This window comes from Sorex araneus, chromosome 3, assembly GCF_027595985.1.
Source record: "Sorex araneus isolate mSorAra2 chromosome 3, mSorAra2.pri, whole genome shotgun sequence".
NCBI classification, from domain to species: Eukaryota; Metazoa; Chordata; class Mammalia; order Eulipotyphla; family Soricidae; genus Sorex; species Sorex araneus.
In genome coordinates, this window is record NC_073304.1 from 178,760,537 (window position 1) to 178,776,922 (window position 16,386).

Here is a 16,386-nt window from a genome sequence, read left to right on the forward strand (position 1 = left end):
GGATTACTCTCTAGGCTGGGCTGCTCCCAATCGGCATTTTCCTTAGTAGCTAATAAATTAAGCAGTGGGAGAAATATTTTGTCAAACAAATTGCTCAAAATAATCAGAAAGTAAATTGGGTAGTATGGTATACAACTAGCTAAACAAAAATGTATAGTGCTGTATTCAAAAGCTCTACTCCAGTGATATATCCAAGCCATTCCTATGATGCTGTAAATAATTTTAATCTTAGGGGTATAGAAGACATAAAAATCCAACCCTGAGTATAGCACTGTTGGCAGAAATCGGATCCTAAAGAGAAATGGTTCTTTTACTTACTGTTTAATATCTACTTATTTACCCATTCACTAATTCAGCAATCATTTGTACATACCTACTAGGTTGAGGTAGCAACTTAAACTCAAATGTTATGGAATTTAGGAAAGGAAGTAAGAGAGAGGAGGTGAGAGTGTGAGGGGGCAGGGCTGCGACATGGTGACATGACCGTAGACATGATGGAACAAAGGAAACTGGCCTAGCGTCCTACAGCATTTCTTCCCTGGTAGGGGGAAACATTTCTGTGCCCAGAGTGTGTCAAGTCTGGTGACAGGAGCATAGGACTGCTCAGAGATGGATGGGATGATCCGACCCATGCCCAGTGTGACGCTGGTCATTCTACCCCAAGGGCAGCCATGAGCACTGATGTACAAGTAGGTGCAAATGTCTGAGAAAGGTCCAGCACATAGGGTGGCTGTGAAGCTACCAGATGGCCACAAGCAGGAGGAGACAGCGGCAGGAAACCTCTCCCTGATGTTACTCGGAGATTTTAATATTTAAATTTAACTTGATTTTGAATAAAGTACTCAGTACATGCACATTTACTTGTAGCCAAAAACCGTTTCAAAACTCTTAAGATCATCCCACCCAAAGAAAAGAGAAAAAAAATCTCATATGCAAATCAAATTATAAATTTACAAGGCTAATTTTTTAAGAAGCATATGAAACATTCCAAAATTGAATTTACTATGGAAAAATACAAACATATTTGAGGGACATTGGAAACAGTCATGATCAGCTGACACGACCACACTCAAGAAAACCTTCTGAAACTTGCTGATTCCCCAGGGTCTAAAGGGCAGAGGAAAAAATCCCATTAAATTATATCCAAATGGGGATTAGTCATTAAGTAATCATGTTTTAACATGTATTGAGTTTCCTAGAAACCGTGCCACATCCAGACATTGCTAGACCTTCATTCCTATTTCAGTGTTCCGGATATTTATGTTTTCTTTCCCACTCACAAACAAGGCAAACACTCACATCTTCACCCAGAAGAGTCATGCATTCTGCTATGAACAACCAAACTGGAAATTTTTATGATACAGGACCACAGGAATCTTTGAGGCTTGCTATTCACCAAATGCTAATTTTAAAGTCTTTGTTGTTGCTGAAGAAACTCAACCCAAAGATGATGTGACTAACAGGTTTCCAACGCACGTGAACATTCTTGAAGTTGTGATGAAATACTCAGAGTGTTGGGGGATCGTGGCTTTGGACAGCTGCATGGACAGGGACTTTTGTACCTGGGTCCTGCAGACCCCCGAGCACTGCTGGCAATGACAAAAATGGTGGGGCAAGGTGCCCTCCACTGCCTAGTGGGGTCAGGCGGGTTCAGCCTGTTCTCTCCTCAATCCAGCCTCCATCCACAAAGGCATCACCACAACTGACAGGATCTCTCCCCGTGAGTGACAGCATCTCTCCCATGACTGACAGCATCTCTTCCCACTCCATCCACAGGGGTGTCACCCTGACTGACAGCATCTCCCCTCCATCCACTAGGGCGTCATCCTGACAGCATCTCTCCCCATGACTGACAACCCCTCTCCCAGTGACTGACAGCATCTCTTCCCACTTCATCTACAGGGGCATCACCCTGACTGACAGCATCTCTCCCCACTCCAGCCTCCATTCACAGGGGTGTCACCCTAACTGACAGCAACTTCTCTACTCTCTCGTTTCCTCTGGGAAGTCGGGGTCTCAGGCCAGGATTCTGAGTTCCACCAGAACCTTGCTGTTTCCTAGGAACTGGGGGCTTGATGAGGGGCCAGACATGACCAGAATTGGGGCTCTTGCACCCTGTCTGCCACCTCCACCTTCTCCTTCCATGCAGCTTTCCAAAGAGGGGTCCATGTAACTAAAGTCCCCGGTGACTTAGGAACATCTGAGGACTTTCTGAGCTATAGGATCCCCGGACTCTAGATCATGGAATTAAATGCTCATGAAAGTGTTCTCTGACCCTGCTTCTGGATCCCAATGGAGCAGGGGCTGGGGAAACCTCTTCACACTGACAGGGGCTCCCTCATCCCTGGCAGGGGTGGAGGCTTCGTGCCTGGATTTTGAGGCCAGTCCCATGGCTCTGGCATGTAGGAGCAGTGTCACCCTTTCCCAGCCTGTGCTGGGGTCCTTTTTGTTACTTCCGGTCACTGTCCTGACCCACAGTCGAGCTGGCGTGCCTGGGAGGAGAGGAGCGTATCAGCCTTGCTCTCCCCACACCTACTGCTCCACTGTGATGAGGAAGTGGCAGCTAAATATTCAGTGAGGAAATCAGTTCTCTCAAATCAAGAAAGCATAGATTAGAGCAGCACTGTAGCACGCAGATGATTATCTTAGCACAGGACGAAATAAGGGGAGAACAGCCCGGAGACCACAAGCCTGCGTGCCGTAAGAACTGTGTGGAGAATGCAAACAAGCATTTCACATTTCAGTCTCATTTCACTGTTTGCACGGAAGGAGGGTAGGTTGGGAAGAAAGCCTGAAAACTTAGGCCCCGCTTCCTCCCAGCTTGTCACTGGTGGCAGATGAGCCCTCTGAAAAGGAAAAAGGACATTGAATGACATTTTTCATTACACCGCCTGGAATTTATTTTTATATTTATGGAGGCAGGGGTCACACCTGGCAATGCTCAGTGCTCTGGTTCTGTGCTCAGGGATCCTGGAGGTACACCAGCAACCATAACTAATGCCAGGATTGAACCTTGGTTGGCTGCTTGCAAGGGAAACACCTTAACCCCTGTACTATCTCTCCAGTCTTCCATATTTATTTTCTTGGCTGGAGAGATAGCACAGAGGGTAGGGCATTTGCCTAGCATGCAGCCGACCGGGGTTCAATTCCTCTGTCCCTCTCAGAGAGCCCAGTAACTACTGAGAGTATCCCGCCCACATGGCAAAGCCTGGGAAGCTACCCGTGGTATATTCAATATGCCAAAAACAGTAACAAGAAGCCTCACAATGGAGACGTTACTGGTGCCCGCTCGAGCAAATCAATGAGCAATGGGATGACAGTGATAGAGTGATACAGTGATGTAAAAATAATGACCAACAAAACTATGGCTTTATTACATTATTTCTTATGATAAAGAAAATTTTAAAGTAAATTAAAAGTCAAATATAAAAATCATAATAAAAGTAGTACTAAGGTTTTGCAAAAATTGTTGTGGAACTCATAAAGGCCCAGAAACATAAGGCCAGTCCAGCTCCAGGGTCTGATAAAATGTCCAACCCCAGCTCATCCTGATAAAATGAATCTGTGCAACTTTATATAAACTTCTGCTCTGACTATCCCAGGCCCCCACCGAATCTGTTTATTGATTATCCCACTTCCAGAGGAACTACACGCAGGTATAAATAAGATCTTTTTGAATTAATAAGTGAATACATGCCTAAATTAATATAAAACATCCAAAGAACAGGGCTGGAGCGATAGTACAGTGGGTAGGGCATTTGCCTTGCATGCAGCAGGCCCAGGTTCGATCCCCGACATCCCATATGGTCCCCCGAGCACCACTAGGAGTGACTCCTGAGTGCAGAGGCAGGAGTAACCCCTGAGCATCACTGGGTGTGACCCAAAAAGCAAAAAAAAAAAAAAGAAAATCCAAAGAAAAAGTAAGTCCTGCCTAGCTACAAGGATCAAACATATGCTGACATCAAGGACTAAGGAAAAGATTCAAAATAAGATATTCAACTCACACTTGGTCTCTTGCCATCCCCACCCCACCTGATGCACGGTCTAACCAAGACCCTCCTGTGCCCCATGGGACAGGACATGAGAAGCTGATGGGCAGGGTCACGAAAGGAGGGAGGGCTCTCAGCCAGGTCTTCCTGCCACAGCTCCCAAATCCTGGGTCTGAAGGAAGCCAAAGGGTGCGATGGAAACAGTATTTCAGGTGGCCAGCAAAAGCAGAAGGAACCCCTTGCAGGCAGGGGACTGTCCAAAGTGAATGCTGTGGAGCTGACCTAGGGTCAGCAGGATGCTGAGCTGCCCTGGGCAGGGAGGATGGACATATGCCTCTGCATGGCCTCAGGTTGTGCAGGACCTGGAGAGCGTTAGGATCAGCAGAACCAGCTCTCCAGAACAATCAAGGAGAACTCTGAGCTGTGCCCTCGTGATGGGCTTTCCCCACAAAGAGTGAGGGAGAGGAAACCCCTCCATGGCCCATGTCATGTGCCCCCCTCACACATGTGAAGGATGCTGGACATTAATCATGAGATTCTAACCCCCAAGCGAGTTCAGAGAGCTGCTCAGAGCCACCTTCTTCCTATTGCTCAGGCCACTCATTGCTAATCAAGAGGATGTTATGAAATGTGAGTCAGAAGCCTCCGGCTCCCTGGAAGTTCCAATCGCTATATAAAGGGCCTCGCCAGCTGAGTTATCAGAACATCGGCCTCAGTGCAGTTTCCGGGTTTGTTCGGCTACCCAGGAATCGAGAGTTCAGCATGCACAGCCTGGCCCTACTGTTGCTGCTCTACGCCGGGAGCGCCTGGGCCTTCCCCGCAGCACCGGCAGACACGAAAGAGGAAGACATGGAGATTGTCCAGGTACATGCCTCCCTCCTGTGCCAGTGTGCATGGGCCTTTATGGGCAGTCATTCTGTGAATAAGAGTTTCTTTGGGGGTGGGTTTCCTTCAAAAAGAAATCTGGGTTAGAAGAGGAGGCAGAACGTACCGGGCCAGGCAGAGACTTCTTTTCCAGTTGAGGGTGAGCGAGAACTCAAGAAATAGTAAGAAATGTGGCTCTGTTAAGTGTAGATCTGATCTCACAGTAACTACTGGGAGGGAGATTTCCTTTCTGACATTGTGTTTGAATTCATCAAAATGTTTGAATTAACGAAGGCAGTGAGGACTGCAGAATCCAAACACAAACTTAAAATGCAGGGCCAGAGCGATAGGACAGCGGGGAGGGTGTTTGCCTTGCATCCAGCATCCCATATGTTCCCCTGAGCACCTCTAGGAGTGATTCCTGAGTGCAGAGGCAGGAGTAATCTCTGAGTATCGCTGAGTGTGACCCAAAAAGCCAAAAAATTAAAAATTACAAAAGCAGTTTCAGCTACAACGTTAGACTGTCGAGTTTTAGAAGAAAGAGAAAGTTTACTCCAGGCAGGGCTTCAATGATTTTATCTTCTTCTCAGAAATATCTGGAAAACTATTACGATCTTAAGAATGATGGGGAACAAATTGAAAGGCAGAGAAGCACAAGCCCAGTGGCTGAAAAACTGAAACAAATGCAGAAATTCTTTGGGCTGAAAGTGACTGGGAAGCCGGACGCCGAGACCCTCAGGATAATGAAGCAGCCCAGATGCGGGGTGCCTGATGTAGCCTCCTATAGTCTCTCTCCCGAGACCTTGGGCTGGAAGCACACAAACCTGACGTACAGGTAAGTGGGTGGTGCACCCACAGGAAAATCTGTTCTCTACCAGAGCCTTAAGGAAAGAGGTCCAATGTGTCTCTATTGTATGTCATTTAAGGATCGAAAATTACACACCTGATTTGCCCCGCGCAGATGTGGACCGTGCCATCCAGAAAGCCTTTGAACTCTGGAGTGGAGTCACTCCCCTGACCTTCACCAAGGTCCTTCAGGACCCAGCAGACATAATCCTTTCCTTTGTCTGGGGAGGTGAGTTGCTGCATTTGCTCCTGACATTCACCCTGCCTCCAAACCTCCCTGCTTGGCACCTGGAATTATTTATTGAGGGGGAGTGTTGGTTTCACAGCCTCACGTGTGCTGGAAGTTTGCTGGCTTCTTTGTTTGTTTTTTGCTTTTTGGGTCACACCCGGCGATGCACAGGGGTCACTCCTGGCTCATGCACTCAGGAATTACTCCTGGTGGTGCTCGGGGGACCATATGGGATGTTGGGATTCGAACCCAAGTCGGCCACATGCAAGGCAAAAGCCCTACCCACTGTACTATTGCTCCAGCCCCTAGCTTCTTGCCCTGGCGAGTTCACCTAACTGCAAGAGAGATTTGTTGAATTCTGTTTCTTGCAGATCACCGTGACAACTCTCCCTTTGATGGGCCTGACGGAACTCTTGCTCATGCTTTCGGACCAGGACCAAGACTGGGAGGGGATGTTCATTTTGATGAAGAGGAAACGTGGACCAACAATTTTAAAAGTAAGCTTACTAAATTTGCCTGACTTCATCTCCCACCTCTTCATGGTTGTATTATTGGCTGGTCTAGCTAAAAGAATGCATGAATAGAAGAATATTCAATCTAATGCTGCATTTAGAAAAGTCTAAGAAGGAAAAATCCAGGGGCCTAGAGACCCTGCCATTAGGTGTGTGGTTACGAGTTCAAATCTCCAGTGTCCCACATGCACTGAGCATGCTCCTAGCAGTTCTGCCGTATCCTGAACACCACAAGCAGTCTTGAGCCGCACTGTAACTAGGTTTGTGCAAGCCCCACATAAGGAGGTGCCACCCCCAGATAGCTCTGCAACTGAAAAGAGGTCTGGACACAAAAGTGTGGCCTCCAGCAAGCTCATGTGTAAGAATCACAGTGACCCACAATGAGCTCTACATCCATGACTTAAGTGCGTCAATGCAGGGCGCTCACCCTGGCAAACATGCATGAGAGTCATGCCAGGAAAGGAATGCAAACCTCCAGGAGGACTTGGGAATGCCAGACCTGAGCTGCAACACCAGTGAACTCACTAGATAAAAACATACGAGCAGCACAGCTGGGCAAGCGTGGCCCTGAGTCACTGCAGAGACAATTGGAATGAAAAGGCACTGGGAGAGGGAATAGGAAAGAGAGAAAACAATATGTTAGCTGTAACAATTTTGGCTGTAAATAGGTCCCTTGCATTTCTATTAAGAAAGTGTTGAAAATCTTAATATGTTACTTGTGGGCATCTACACAGACCCTGTTAATAAAAGGATGGACCACATGGTAGTACCACTGATAGTAAGACTGTGGAAATTAAGGAAAGGGTATTCCTGAAAATCCCAGCATTGTGCACAGATCGGCTTTATAAGTAGAAAGATTACATCAATGGACCTCGAGGTCTCTCTGTGGAGTGATACATACCATCAAGCTATGTGCTAGGCTCAGTCTGCTGAGTTTTCCTTCCAACTGTAGCCGTGTGCACAGAGAATGCAGGCTGTAGTCTAGCTCTTCGCTGTTAATAAATGCACCCCCACCTTCCCAGGCTGCAGAGATAGGACAGGGTTAAGGTACCTGCTTGCATGCAGCCAACCCTAATTGAGAACATGTGAGCATTGGTTCATGTAGAGTTACAGGTTACCTCTAAATGGGGCATCTCAACCCTGGGCGCTTCTAACCTTCAGATGGACCTATTGGCTCTTTCAGATTACAACTTGTATCATGTTGCGGCTCATGAGCTGGGTCATTCCCTTGGACTCTATCATTCTACTGATATCGGGGCTTTGATGTATCCCCATTATGTCTTCACTGGCGATGTGCAGCTCTCCCAGGATGATATCAACGGCATCCAGGCATTGTACGGTCAGTAGAAAGGGAAATAATGGCCTGCATCCTTCTCTCATTAACTGACTCCTGACAGAAGCTGTTTTCATTGTTTATGCTGCTTTCCAATGCCAAGCAGAACTAATTTCAGATCTTTTTTATATTAGGACCTTCTAAAAATCCCAGCCAGCCAACAGGCCCACAAACTCCAGAACCATGTGACAATAAGATCACCTTTGATGCAATCACTACAATTCGGGGAGAAATCATGTTCTTCAAAGACCAGTAAGTGTTTTTTTTTTTCATGGCGTTTTTGTTTTCATGTTTTGCATTTGTAATAGTCAGAACACTTGCTCCTCTCAGCCCCTGGCAGGCTATTCTTAAGCTGCTCAAATATCAGCCCCACATATGTTAACAGGCATCTTTCTAGAGGAGGAATTACTTGCACAACATGATAAACACAAAACTTTTGTTTACCTGCACTTATTCTGCTATTTGATTCTTAGAGAAGAATATCACTGAAGGAGAAAAGTGCTAGATTACTCTCATGTTACAGATCAGGAAAGTAAGGCAGAGAGAAGCAAATAGCCTCTTCCAGGGCACAGCTGACTGTGAGAGAGCCACGCTCAGTGTTCTGAGTGTAGACTAAGACTCTTTCCACTTCCATCACTGTTTAGGATGGTAAGTGTGTTTATCCTGGGTAAAAAGAATCCATTCTTTTTGAAATGCCATCAAGGCTTCGCATCCAGACAGAGACAGGATCAGAACTAGATGCCAGTGCATGATTGCCAAGGAATGCCAGAGCTTCCCTCTGGCCGGGATCTGAGCCCTCCCATCAGCACATATGATAATCTGTGCTTCACCATGCCAGGGACTGTGGAATCAGGAATAAACTCCACCAACCACCAACCAGACCATGTCGGAGAGACAGTGTCTAAGTTTAAAATGAACCCTTGGCTATTGTTAGCTACGTGCCCTTAGACACCTCCTTCCCCTCCTGAATCTTACTTTTTCATCCATGAGATGAGTATCCTGTATAATTCTGTCAGGTTCTGTGAGGTCCAGAACTACAGAGGTAACAGCAGGTATTGGCCTGGTGCTCTGAAGTGGTATGAATGCATAGTCCAGCTGAAGCTGCAGCCAGCTCCAAAAAGCTCACCAAAGCCAAATATTAATTTTGAAGAGTTTTGCCAAAACACAGCTGTTTTAAAAGTTTAATTATACAAAATTACAATTACATTAACAACAAAGGTAATTTTTTTTGAAAAAAAAATCAAACTCCACCCATTGTAATTCTTTTGCTACACTTTACTCTATGTTCTTGAGATTGTTTATTTCTGGTGCATTTGCACCGCGGAACTACCATGCAAGAGATGGTGAGCTACCAGAAATCTCTTGACATCTGCCCTGGTGGGAGCACTTCCAACCACAGGGATAGGCAAACCCTACAAACCAAGACTCTCTCTGACCCCATGGTGGTGAGCCGGATGTTAAATATTTACCAGCAATCTCCAGTACCAGCAGAGAACTGCTCCCCACTACAGACTTTTCCCCTTTCTCTTTTAATTCAGGTTCTACATGCGCAGAAGTGATTACTTCCCAGAAGTAGAGCTCAATTTCATTTCAGTTTTCTGGCCCAGTCTTCCCAGTAGACTTGAAGCCGCTTATGAAGTCACACACAGGGATGAAATCCGGTTTTTCAAAGGTAAGGCTTCTAGTTATATTTCAGGTTTTTTTTTTTAAGAATGATGATGTTTTGGGCTGAGACATGAGAGTACTAGTTAGTTTCTCTCCATGAATTTTTAAAAATATAATAGTCTCAGTTCCTGAATCATTGGGAGTCCATCACGTTAATAATTGCATGGTGAATTTCTGTATAAAAAGATGGGAGGTTTAAAAAAAGTTTTCTGTCCTGTTTATTAATTTGGGCTTAGGAAAGTACTTTCTGTATAAACTATTTATATCAAGGAAAACCTCCCTATGTCCCAGAAGCACTCAGGAATAAAACTGAGAGACTTGGGCCAAAACCACAAAGTATGAAAAGGAAATATTTGAATTGTTTCCTCCCGAGCATCATTTTAAATCAAATGACACTGCTGAGAGGGGCAGTCAGAGGATGAGGACTGAAGCTCTGACTTCACCACCCTGGGGAGGCAATTCTAAGTGCAGAGTCTCAGGATGGAGCAATTGCACAGCAGCAAGCTGCTTGCCTTACATGCGACTGACCCAGGTTCAAACCCCCAATTCTGCCAGGAGTGATACCAGAGCACAGAGCCAGCACCACTGGGTGTGGCCCAGAAACTAAAGGAAAAAGAAAAAAATTTAGAAAACCTGCAATTTAGAGAATCTCACTTAGCATAAATGTTCTTCCTGGTTGTAAGGTCCTGCTCCAGACCTTGAATTATAACAAAATTTCCAGCAACTCTTACATACAAGGAACTATGAGAAACCCTGAATGACCATAAACTGAATAGAACAAGCTTCTTTGTTTCTATCAGAATAAAACGCAAACCCAGACCACAGTGTTTTGTCTTGAAAGATACCATTGAACACTACCATTTCTACTGCTGTGAGTGTAGGACATTGAGATACTTGGCACTGTCTTACACTCAAAGAAATGATGTTCAGGTAGAATAAAAGAAAAAAAACAAAAACAAAAAATCTGGGCACAGAATTAAATATTCAACCTATATTTGAATCAGATGCAAAGATTTTAGTTTGGACCAGGTGTACAAGGCATTATAAATGGTGAGTCACCACAATCCTCGGAGTCAGGACAGCACGGGCATGAGCTCACAGTGTGTGGGCAATTGGAAGAGTGACCAGTGACCTGCCTTTGAAAAAAAGTGCTGAACCCCTAAGACAGGAAAGTTCAAAAGCTTGTCACTCACTGGAATCTTCTTTCTGAAAAAATTAAAAATATGTATTACCTGGTCTAGAAGAGAGAAACCATATCCATCATTTAAAAACAATCTCCCTAGGAGCAAGGCATGTGGCTCTATGGTCAAGCATTTGTCTTGTGTGTGAGAGGACCTAGGTCCAATTCCCAGTACCACTTGATCCTCTGAGTAGCACCAGTATCAATTCGCCCAGCACCATGCAGGGAATAAATCCAGAGCACCAAAGGTGTGACCCAAAACCAAAGCCATAGAACAAATGACACCCCCCCCCCAACACACACACACACACACACACACACACACAGGTGATTCTGCTGCCTCTCTAGACTAGGAGACTCAGAAGTGAGTAAGGAGCTGCTTCCTGTCTACAGGTGCCCTAGGCAAGTGTTTTTATTCCTGGCTCTTGATTGACAGGTAACAAGTATTGGGCTGCCCAGGGACAACAAATGCTATATGGATACCCCAGGGATATCTACATCTTTGGCTTCCCAAGAACTGTGAAGAATATTGATGCTGCTGTTTCTGACGAAGAAACTGGGAAAACGTACTTTTTTGCTGCTGACAAGTACTGGAGGTAAGGGCTGAGGGTAGAAAATATTGGGGCATTGCTTTATTTCCCATACAGAAAACATTCTAGACTGAGCTATTGTAAAATGAGCCTCAGCTTTACTTTTTGTGACTGGTTGCAGCTAGTTCAGTATCCAAATCTACTGACCAATCAGTCATCCTGGGAACCCGAAAGGGGCAGAGCCATATGAGCCCACCGGAAGTGCCTGCCCTCTCTTCACACTCACCTTGGTAGGCCGGGTCTAGAGAGCTAGAATTGGGGGTTGGTTTAGAAGGATATTCTAAATCTTCTAGACCAGGCAATACTCCACGCCTTGCTCCATCCTATATATGATCTATAGAATTAACAGTTCTCAGTGCATTTAAGCTGGTGAGTCCCATTTTGAGGTTTCGAGACATATACAGATTCTCAAATGTTTAACAACCAGTTCTGGCACTTCTGTTTTCACCAGGTATGATGAATATAAGCAATCTATGGATAGAGGCTATCCCAAAATGATACAAGATGACTTTCCTGGGATTGGCGGCAAAGTTGATGCTGTTTTTAGTAAAAGAGGTAAGTAAACAGATAGTATTTCCTCTGTATTTATTGTTACAATAGCATCAGTCATGCTGTTTGAAATAGTAAATGCCACAAATATTTGCTCTCATAAATAACATGGATTTTCAGGAATCCAAGGTAAATCTATTAATTATTTGTATAATGTAATCAATCTCTTTGGTTTTATTCCTAGGTTTTTTCTATTTCTTTCATGGAACAAGGCAGTACAAATTTGATCCTAAAACCAAGAGAATTTTGGGTCTCCAGAAAACAAATAGCTGGTTCAACTGCAGAAAAAACTGAACATAATAATATATTTCAAGAGACCCAATGAAGGAGGTTTCCAGAAGAGCTATATATTTAAATAAAATATATAATATACCTTAAGTAAATAAAATACCTCATTTTATTTATATTTATATGTGTGTTTACATCTAACGAATTGGAATACAATGTATATTTTCTATAATTAAGTTTCACAAGTTGGGGTCTAGGAAAAATTCACAGCCATGGAGCCACAAAGACAGAAGCATCTTTCAATTGTTGACCCTTGTCAATGAACAATTTTCAAGAGAGAGAGAGATGAGAATATGAGTCTCCACAGAAGAAAGCAATTCAGAAACAAATGGGCATCTTAACAAGCAGGGCAAACAGCCTTCACAAAAATAAATAAAGTGTTTCATATTCATAATTAAATCATGTCCTCTTATGTTTTAAAACTTTCTGTGAAATTTATTCTAGTATATCATTGTTCCCCCATTATGACGTCTCACTGACAGACCAATGTTCAATGTTGAAATGGGAAGCAGGCAAATGTGTCCTAATGATCACTGCAAATACATCTCTCTAGGGAAAGGAAGCTCAAAATGGGAATATAATTCCTCCCTTCTGGAAAATATTCTTAGAAAATTTTATGAAATGCTTGCAAAGTATTCCCTTAACTGCAACTAATGCTATGGCAATACTTGGACCCAATTCAAGCAGAAACTATCAGGCAGGTATGGACTTTGTACCCATGAAGTGCACAAACATCTAAGATTATAGAGAGACCTGAGTTTCATAAAGCCCAGTAGAATGGGGTTAGGAACACCAGGTTAGGAAAACAGATTCAAACTGTGCTTATGTACTTTCACAATCCAATGAAGGCTGGAATGCCATTCATTACAGAAGAAATGGCCAGGAGAAGGGTCATGACTAGCATATGCCTTCACCTCCCAGCCTCTGTGATACGCATCAGCCTGGGGAGCAAGGACCCCCGAGCCACAGAGATGGTTAGGTATGAACACACAACTCGAGCAAAAATTCATGTAATCATAAATTCTGGTTATCGAATAAAACGTTTTATTTTGCCCTCCTGCCAACTGTCCCATGTTATCACATACCAAGTATGATTTCATTTCTGGGAAAATCACTTTCCAGCTGGAGGTTTCAATGGCAAAATCCAAAATGATTGCATCTGAAGCCAAGACACAGAAAGAATTATTGTGGTGCCGAAGGCGGCAGACCTTCCTGCCATGGCAATGCTGCTTCTCTAGTTTTGTGGGAATGTGGCAGACAATGGCACCAGTTCTCACTCCCATTGAGACTGACTATCAATTAGAGGTGAGACCTCTAAAGACATGAATGTTTCTGAGCTGTACTGACTAACCCTTCCTTACTTAGTGTGTGAGTCCTTATGGCGATGATGTCATGTGGCATACAATTAGGATTTCCTAAGATCTCAGGGGTCCCTTTTCTTGTCACTGTGAATTCTGAGGGTTCTTGGCCATTCCTGGCGGGAAGAACCAGCAGCTCTAAGAGGACTACCTCTCCCAAGTAGACTTGAGGTGTCAGCCTCATGGCTTGTGTTCCATCTGGCCTAGAAAATTTTACCTCAGGCCTCTTGCCTCTGCAAGTATCAAAAATCTTGTGTGAAAGAAGAGATTCGTTTTCTGAGAAATTCACTCATTTCCCCTTCCTGACTTGCCTTCATGAATCCATTTAAATGGGGAAGTTGTGGTCAGACACTACCTTGACAGGAAGCAAATGAATTACTCACCACAGAGTGCATGCTCACAAGTCCTACTGTGCACCAGGAGATGCCTTGCTCACCTGCCAGAGAGCAGAGATGGGTGGGCCCTGTGGAACTCTGTGTAATCGAATGGGCTTGCAGGGAAAGGGGAAAGACACCTGCTAAAAGTGAGGGAACTGAGGAATCCATCACAGATGTTCTCTGAGAGAAGATGGTTTATTGAGGAGGAAGGAAATGTCATCAGGTGGGGCAGCTATTCCAAAGGATGACCTTGGGAGCGGTGACAAAGACAATTTTCTGTTACACAGGGACAGACCCTGAGTGCTAGATCAAAACACAAACCCCGTTTCCATGGATTTTATCGCTGATAATAAGGTTATATTTCTAGATGGATTGTATTTGGTAAAAGGTGAAGATTATTAAAGGGGGTATGCACAATTGATTTACATCAGGAGGAGGGACAAGGTCAGGAATGAGAGTTTACACTGATGAGGTTAATGAAGCTAAAAACCCCACATCCCACATCCCACTGCTGCCACTATGCAAGCTTATCTACCAACCCTGTTCCAGAAAAACATAAATAAATCTTGAAAGAGACCAATTAGCCGCAAATTTTTTTCCAACACCCTGAGACCTCCTGGTGACCTTGGGAGCAGGGACAGGCTAAGTTCCTGCCCCATCAAAGCCCCAGAACTCACATTCACACCCCAATGGCTGCTGCCATGCCTCCAACAGACTGCCCAGATATATATTCTGGATTTTCTGAAGCATGCAGTCACATCTTCAAACTCTACAACACTGACACTAGTAGGAGTACACCAGATTGGATGGGAACATAACATAGAAGCCAACTAGTCTTTTTTTAATTAATTAATTTATTTATTTATTTATTGCTACAGAAATTATTTATTCGTTTATTTGGCTTGGGGACCATATCCATAAGTGTTCTGGGGCTACTCCTGGTTCAGGAATCATATGGTTCTAGGGATTAAATAAAGGCCTCTAACAGGCAAAACATACATTATAATCTATTGTGTTATTGCATTCGCCTTTACAATGGAATTCTTTCATTGTGTTTATACTTATCTAGTATGATAAAATAGCAAGTACATTAAAAGTTGGTCTTTATTTAAGAGCATTTCTTGACCATACAATATTTATTATGTATAAGATAAGGGTCCAAGGCAGGGACTTCCCAGGTCAGGGCTGGAGGTTTGTCCTCTCTCTGCTCACAGCTCCTCCAGATCTTTGTTTGGAGTCTAATGCTGATCCTTGGGATTAACAGGTGAGGTAAGATGATGCTGAGGCATGGTTCTGGAGGTTGTTTGCATAGAATCTTTGTGAAGTTTATTCTTTGCATGAAAACATAAAGATTTCTGCTGCATGGAAAACAAATTACCAAATGCTTTCTTTTCAGCAGGTCGACTTTAGGGGGGAGAAACTCCAAATCAATAATAGTGAATTTTTTGTTGAAATATTGAATGTAATCAAAGTAAAGTGAAAGTAAAGTGAAATTTACCAGTTACACATGCGGGGTGTGGGGCTGGGGAAGTGGGGGGAAGGGGGGAAATATACCGTGATTCTTGGTGGTGGAATATGTGCACTGGTGAAGGGATGGGTGTTTGAGCATTGTATAACTGAGACTTAAACCTGAAAGCTTTGTAATTTTCCACATGGTTATTCAATAAAAGAATAAAATAAAAAATAATTTTAAAAAATAAAGATTTCTGCTGCATATGCCATCTGTTCAGTCCCTCTCTCTCCATTTATCCTGGACCTGGTGACTCCCAGATGTCCTGAAGCCAAGTAATCTTGACTAACCAAAACATCAACACAAAAGGTTCGACTAGGAACAGCAACTTATTAAACCCTCAAACAAGGACTTAATGTCCCCATGGTGAGATACAATTTTCACAAATTCACAAATTTTCTTTTACTGAAGTATTTTTTGATCATTCCGCTAGCCATTTAATGGTAACAAGCAATATAAAATATTGCGGGTCTGCTACAAAAGCTTGAGGGGTGGTTGGAGCAAAGGGAGATGAGGTGAAGGGAAGGTGACAGTGGTGGTGGGATTGGGGTTGGAATATTGAATGCCTATAACAAGTCACCTTAAACAACTTTGTAAACCACAATATTTAAATTAAGTGGGGGAGGGGAGGACGGGCTAGGTTAATTCTACTGTCTTTTCTGGCCTCGTGATAAAAAGATGAAACAAATGCAGGACTTCTTTGGACCTGAAACACTGAATGTGACGAAGTCCACAGGTGCCCTGAACTGGCAGACCTAGGCAGGGATGCCAGGGCAGCTTTACTGACCCAGTTCAGATGGTCACTGGATTCAGAAACCAATAAACCAATACGAGGAGTGTCACTGGCCTTTTAATGTTGACTTTCTGCCCCTCCATCATTTGGATTGAATCTTCCATTCCAGCCTGTTTCTCTTAAATGCTGTGCTAATCCCCAGAAGCATGTTCATTCCCACCTAGAGCCTTATGTGTTCTTCACTGTGTTTTCTCTTTATTTCTTAGAACCCCTCCTTCTCGCACCATAATCTCAATGCTAAACTTTCAGTCCATCCTTTGAAATCACCTTGAAGGCTCTTCCCTCCCTGAAGGTTCTGCCCAC

At 43.9% G+C, this 16,386-nt stretch overlaps 1 protein-coding gene across 1 annotated transcript; it reads left to right on the plus strand.

Moving 5' to 3' along the window:
- The first annotated feature begins 4,751 nt into the window (after positions 1–4,751).
- MMP1 (matrix metallopeptidase 1) lies at positions 4,752–12,051 on the plus strand. The gene is made up of 10 exons (XM_004604809.2): positions 4,752–4,853; positions 5,444–5,688; positions 5,780–5,928; positions 6,300–6,425; positions 7,624–7,779; positions 7,908–8,025; positions 9,312–9,445; positions 11,055–11,214; positions 11,660–11,763; positions 11,942–12,051. The coding sequence occupies exons 1-10, from the start codon at positions 4,752–4,754 to the stop codon at positions 12,049–12,051; spliced, it is 1,404 nt and encodes a 467-aa protein (XP_004604866.2).
- The last annotated feature ends 4,335 nt before the right edge of the window (positions 12,052–16,386 follow it).